The sequence below is a fragment of the Solea solea genome, chromosome 21, assembly GCF_958295425.1.
Source record: "Solea solea chromosome 21, fSolSol10.1, whole genome shotgun sequence".
NCBI classification, from domain to species: Eukaryota; Metazoa; Chordata; class Actinopteri; order Pleuronectiformes; family Soleidae; genus Solea; species Solea solea.
The window spans coordinates 4,022,970-4,029,480 of NC_081154.1; the positions used below are offsets into that span (position 1 = coordinate 4,022,970).

Genomic DNA, 6,511 nt, shown 5'->3' on the forward strand with positions numbered 1-6,511 from the left:
CTTCACAAAGGTATCCAAACAAGTACAAACACACACCTGTTCCTCTCACTTTCATGTCTACACTTGACAAAGACGTATGAATTCTTTTTAAAGGTAAATGTCAGTCCAGATGTTGGAAGTCAACCCCCAAACGTCCACCCGTGACCTCACCCACAGACCCAGGCGTTAACTCCGCCATCTGCGCGCTGTCTCTCTGATGCTGAGGCTCCGAGCACCGCGGCCGGCACAAACTGACAGCGTGTGTCAACCTGTGTGAGGAGCGTCAGAGTCCGGCGAGGCTCGCCCGGTTTTCCCCCCCCGCTTACCTTCAGTCCGAGTCCGGCTTGTGCAGCCCGGTGCAGCACCCACGGCTCCTCCAGTGACACGCTGAGCTGAGGTCGGTCACTTCATGAGTGGACCTGGCTGCCACACATCATCACGAGGGCAAATAGTTTTACTATGAAGCGACGGGCGCGAGAACAAGACGTTATAAAGAGGGCGGGGAATCACGTGGCATTAAGATGTAAGATATCAAACTACTGGGGCCGCGTTCGGTTCTGAGTGAACAACGCCGGCTCATCTGGGAGTCTTCTGTCCGCCTGCTGTGCACGGTGCTACCGCTGCCACTGCTGCTGCTGCCGCTGGATGACAGGAGAACCAGGACATTGACTGACCGGACCAACGAGCCGCTGCCTCCTCACCTGCCGGCCTTACACTGCCGCCTAACGGTGATACCTCGCAACGACAGGTGTGTGTGTGGTCAAGCGAGCTTAAATTCGTAGAAACACAAGCTGACCGACGTTTTTAAAAATGTGCTGAAAAAAAGAAATTTATGGTCAAAATAAAGTCAAAATACTTATTAAGTGTTTATTTATTTTTAAGTGAATTCTTTGACATTGAATTCTTTGAGATGTTGAATTTTCTTTACACTGAATTTCTGGAGACGTTGAATTTTTTCACTGAATTTTCGGAGATGTTGAATTGTTTTACGCTGAATTTATTTGAATATTGAAAAAAATCAGTGCTTGAAATTTGATGTCTTTTAAAATTCAAATTCTAATGTTGATGCACACTCAAAAACTGGCACAGATTTGCATCCATAAATATTTGTCTTTGTGTCTGACCATATCAGATATTTTTCCTAAATATAATATTGCAAATGTAGTCCAACTCCATTCTTATCACCTTAAAGATCTCAGCTCCAATCTTCTGCTTAAATTGTATTGTATTATATTCCTAATTTCTGACTATACAATATTCATTAGAAAAAGCCTCAGTGACAAAAACCTTTCAAAATATCCTTGTTTCCTCACCTGTCAGGAGCAAGAATCCACTGAAAGGGTTTTGTATCCAGAATTGTCTGAATATTTTACTGTAGGACGTTGTGTCATTTACCTTTCTCAAAAGTTCTACAGTAAATTGGCTTGAAATTTCCTATGATTCAAACAATTCTGTCAAAACTGATACTGTCAGTCCTTCAGTACCAGAAATCCAAGAAGCAGGAGGACACCATGCACTAATGTCATTTGGGCGGTGCTGCAGTTGTGCTTTATTACCCCTCGACATGCTCACTCTCCCCTGCAGGGTCGGTGTCCTGTTCCTTGGACCCTCTTAGTTCCTCTCATTGTCCTCACCCACCTTACGGTCGACAGACACCTTTGGTCGGTTCCTCTGATCACCTTCATCTCTCTCTCTCATTACTCTCTGCCGCTCACCCACAACATGCAATCTGTGCAACAATGTGGACACGTGACGTGAAGCGATGAGGCTCACAGGATACGACTCAGTGTGAAGGATCATATTTGTGTCCTGGCCAGGTGTCGTTGGGTGTGGCAGGGATGAAATCTCAATTTTTCTTTGGTGTGGTATAGTGATATAGCTGAGAATATATGAACAATATAATCCCTAATATACAGAAATCTACTCGGATGGTAGCAGATTAATTGCACTGATAGAGTTTGTGAGTAATTCTTTACTTTACTTTAAGGTAATAAGCAGTAATTAATAATAATAATCATACATGTTATTTGTTAGCGCCTTTCTTGACACTCAAGGTCACCTTACATACAAATGCAAACATAACAATACAATAAAAGACAATAAAATTGGACAGTTAAAAATTATTAAGCACTTAGAATACCTTATTAGATGCTTATAAACCCAAATAATTCCTTTTAAGTGTTATTGGAAGTGTAATTTAGGCATTTATGATTATTAATTATCATATGCCCTTGTTAGAAGCTGGTTAACAGTTCATATATATTACTTAGATATATTTCATTTCTAATGTGCCGTATGTTTGTCTTGAGTTTATTTAGTTTCTGTTCTTGATTTGTAGTTCACAAACACACTTACTTGGGCACCCAAGAGCACAAATGTCTCTCCACGTGCAGCCTTCACTCATTTACTCTCTTTGTTGTGTTGCACACTGAGTAGGAGTCACAAAACGTGCGGCACATACAGAGAACTTCTTTCCTTTTGTACAACGTGCAGCTGCAGAAAACCGGCTTTATGTACAGTGTGTGAGAGAGTAAAAAACTGTGCTGTCACGCTTTAGAAGAAGCTTTGTTGACAGTTTTTTTGGTTAAAATTAAAAATGATCTCATCTACTTGCTGGGTTGTAACATTTTTTATTGTTTAACCTCAAACCTCTCTGTGAAGGACGAGAGCAAGACAAAGGACGTTTGCCAACATGCAGCCTGTTTTGTGTACGCCACAAAACTGTCTGGCAGAGAATGGTTTCATCTTGGGTTATGGGATGAGCACATTTTCCACTGCACCACTCCACTGCTGCGTTTATGCTGCAATTTCTGTCCCTATATTCTCAAAAGGACAGTGTAGGAGCTAAAAACTTTTACCTGTTCACGTTAAATTGAACCAACTCAGTGGCGTTTTCATTTAGTGCTTTATAGTCGTTGCAGACAATGTCTTCTGAAAATTGATGATTGATTTGATGTAATAGCATGAGGTTGAAATTAAAAAAGCCTCGGCAGAAGAAAAATGGGACAGAAAATGTTAGTAATGGAATGATTTTTGTTGACACTACAGAGAAAGATCGGTTATTAAAAACCTTCACTGTGAGGAGAGTGAGGGCAGGCACAGCAAACACCCTCGCCAAAGTTTGTCACCTGCCTGCAGAAGTGAGAACCACCTCCCCTTACAGATCTACATTTCCTTAGTTGTCTGTCTACAGTAAGCCTCAAAACTGTTTAGCAGAGGATGGTTTCGATCCATCAACCTCTGGCACGCTTCCGCAAGCTGAATGTTTATCTGCAAATGAATAAATTAAGCTGTGTACATAAACTTAAGTTAATAATCTATTAACAAATTGGGTTTGTTTTGATATAAGTTTGTTCAATTTTGTTTTCTGGTCAAAATTCTCCATTTTAAAACATTTATGTGTAATTTAATTGCCTTTTCCTTTTTCTCAAAGGTAGCCAAGCCTTGGTATAGGAAACAGCTGCATTACATGAATGAAGGTGAAGCAGCAGCGGACTCTGGCCTGTAGAGGGCAGCATTGCGCTGTTCAGTCTACAGCCGGAAATCTACTGAGAAGAAGACGAACTTCACGCCAGCATGGCGGCTCACGTAGTACAACAATTGTATTTATTTTGTCGCAGCGCAAGAACAAACGTGGTTTTACTGCAGGTTAAACAGAAAACCCTTTTAAATGTAGGCGTAAACAATCATTTACAGCTGAGAGTTGGGTTTGGCACCAGAGAAACAGACAACGAACAGGTGAGTGTGTTTTGTGAACCAAATGTACGACACAGTGGAGTTTGCGAACCACTACTTTCCTCGTCAGTAAGTGCAAATCGGTTATTTTGTCCCGAATTTGCCCACGTGACACAAACCGAACATACACTGCGGTCAAACTACCTAACGCTGAATTTTATTGCCCTCCTTACAAAGTGTTTTATGGTAAAAAGCCAGCAACCCGTCCAGTGACTCGAGCTGATTTGTAAGGACATTAACATCCGGTTTTCAAAATAAAACACATACAATTATTGAATTCTTCTTGTAAACTTTTAGAGGACTCGGTCTTCATTCAGTTGCCCAGTTAATAGGTCTCTGAAACATAGCTGTTGGGATTATTTACAATTTATCCAATTCAAAAATGTGCTTTCAAACGTGCTCAGCGATACGGTGCGCTCTGTGTTTTTGATTTAGAAAACCGGATGTTGATGTCCTTACGAATCAGCTTCACGCATTGCATGGTTTACCGTAAAATTGTCAGGGAGGCGTTAAAATTCAGTGTCGGATCGTTTGACCATGGCACTTGAGCAGTGTTACATCTGTGATTTTGTAAAAAAAATAATAATGATTAAATGTATTTATATTTTTTTTATTTTCAGGTTGTCCAAGTGCTCGTTCCAGTAGGTATATAGGTATTTTAACCCACACATTATATCTGAAATTTAAATTTCCGATATTAACATTAACATTTTTATTCCCCTTCTTGTCCTCAGACCGTCTGACAGTATCTTACAGCAGAAGCAGTGGTCCTGGTGGTCAAAATGTCAATAAAGGTTTGCAATAGTTTAAATTTCTAATGTGTTTAAAGCTGCAAGGAACACAGAGGAACGCCTGTTTAGTGAGAGTTTCCGCTCAATTTACTGCCATCTCCTTTATTTTTCCAATTAAATCATAATTAATTGTTCATTTGCTCTAGAGTGTGAAAGGATTTGGTGACATTGTCTGTGCTCTTTGTGGTGCTTTCTTCTGTTGTGTGCTGCACATTTCTAATGTTTAATATGACTCAATGAAAGACAAACGCCTTTATTTAGAATAGCCAAGTCAATCATCTGTTTTTAGCGGGTACATCTGTGGCAAAAAAGTGTGTATACTCACAGATTTTGCTGTAATAGAAGCATTAGAGACCAAGAGCTACAATATTTACTGTTTTTGTAGGTTTAGTTGTGTTATGTGTGTGTGTAATGATGTCTTAATCCACAGTCAGCACAAAAGCAGAGGTCAGATTCCACGTGCTAACCGCCGACTGGATCCCAGAAGACGTTCGACGGAAAATCTTTGACCAGGTTTGTTTTTCAGGACCTTAGGACAATGTCTGAGCGGTTGATGTCACTTGCAAACCCAACACATATTCAGCATTTGTGGTGTCTGTCGCAGAACAAAAACCGCATCACCAAGGCCGGAGAGCTGCTGGTGACGTCGGAGCTGAGCAGGAGTCAGCACAGAAACCTTTCAGACTGTGTGCAGAAGATCTCTGCTATCATAGCTGAAGCCAGCAAGAAGCCACATGAACCAACGGCGGAGGATGTAGCTCTGTGGGCAGCCAGGTAAAACCTGGAATTGGAGAACGTACATTTTGTGTCCCGCTTTGGCTGCCATTTTGTGTCATGTTTATTATGTTGTGCAGGTCAGAGAAGAGGAACAAGGAGCGACTCAAACAAAAGAAGATCAACTCGACGATCAAGCAGAGCAGACGAGGAGATTTTGACTGACTGATTTTCGGCCACTCATTGTTGTTTTGTGGAGAATTACGTGTAAATTATATGTGATGAAAAATGTGTCATGTTGTTGTCAATAGTAAATAATTTATGAAGCGGGTATTAACATGTCTTATATATTGTAAAACGTTCAATCAAAATAAATATATTTGTAAAATAATATGCTGTTTTTAATTGTAGTAGTAACCTGCAACATGCTCAGTGGTACGTTTTGTACAGTATGTAAATATCTGATATTTTTTGTTAAGAAAAAAAATGAACTTTCAGTTATTTCAACATGCAATGTTATCCAAATTTCAAACATAAGAAAAAAAAAAGTGAAAATGTTAGCAGAGGATGGTTTCGATCCATCGACCTCTGGGTTATGGGCCCAGCACGCTTCCGCTGCGCCACTCTGCTTTGATGTGGCGACATGTGGGAATTTACATATAAATATATATATTACACACACACACACACACACACACACACACACACACACACACACACACAAATACGTGCGTTTGTTGCCAAATGCAGATTGATTTGTTAGATTAGCGTTGACTAAAGTTGCGGGCCACATTAGACTTGAGGCAAACCATTAGCATAACGTTAGCTTTCGGTTCGAAAAATATATAATGTATGCACTGAGCATTGAGTAAAACGATGGTCGACCGAACGAGTAGCTTATCACAATAGTAACCGAAAGCGCTGAGGGAAGGATTCGTTTACGGTGACGTAAAAGAACGACCACGAAGGGACTCGAACCCTCAATCTTCTGATCCGAAGTCAGACGCCTTATCCATTAGGCCACGCGGTCACATGGTAGCTCATGGGACATGTATACAATATATAGAAAACAGAAAGGCCATTCGATATGTTTGGTGTTCGGTAATATAACATTAAAACAGTTTGTTATGTGTTTGGATACTTCACGGTGTTCACATTTGTGGTGCTTTAATTTTGACTATTATATCATTTAATAAATGTATGAATTATACTGCTAATGAAACACATAATGCATTCTATCATTGCTTTATTAACATGGTAAATTGAGTTCAATTACAATAATACATGAACTC

The 6,511-nt window shown here is 40.3% G+C and overlaps 2 protein-coding genes and 2 non-coding genes across 7 annotated transcripts in view; 1 reads left to right on the forward strand and 3 right to left on the reverse strand.

The window, feature by feature from the left end:
- The window catches only part of LOC131448977 (inactive rhomboid protein 1-like), a 28,230-nt gene extending 27,500 nt beyond the window's left edge, over nt 1-730 (reverse strand). For 2 of the 4 annotated variants that reach the window (XM_058621828.1, XM_058621830.1), the window contains exon 1: nt 306-730. The gene's annotated coding sequence lies outside the window, so the exon portion shown is untranslated. The remainder of the gene's footprint in view (nt 1-305) is intronic. The other 2 variants (XM_058621826.1, XM_058621829.1) reach the window with 2 other exon arrangements.
- A 2,693-nt stretch (nt 731-3,423) lies between these two features.
- mrpl58 (mitochondrial ribosomal protein L58) lies at nt 3,424-5,584 on the forward strand. The gene is made up of 6 exons (XM_058621240.1): nt 3,424-3,717; nt 4,335-4,359; nt 4,449-4,508; nt 4,936-5,018; nt 5,110-5,279; nt 5,360-5,584. The coding sequence occupies exons 1-6, from the start codon at nt 3,556-3,558 to the stop codon at nt 5,442-5,444; spliced, it is 585 nt and encodes a 194-aa protein (XP_058477223.1). The 5' UTR covers nt 3,424-3,555; the 3' UTR covers nt 5,445-5,584.
- A 193-nt stretch (nt 5,585-5,777) lies between these two features.
- On the reverse strand, nt 5,778-5,849 carry trnam-cau (transfer RNA methionine (anticodon CAU)). The gene has a single exon. It is a non-coding gene; the product is annotated as a tRNA-Met (tRNA).
- A 327-nt stretch (nt 5,850-6,176) lies between these two features.
- trnar-ucg (transfer RNA arginine (anticodon UCG)) lies at nt 6,177-6,249 on the reverse strand. The gene has a single exon. It is a non-coding gene; the product is annotated as a tRNA-Arg (tRNA).
- Between the last annotated feature and the right edge of the window lie 262 nt (nt 6,250-6,511).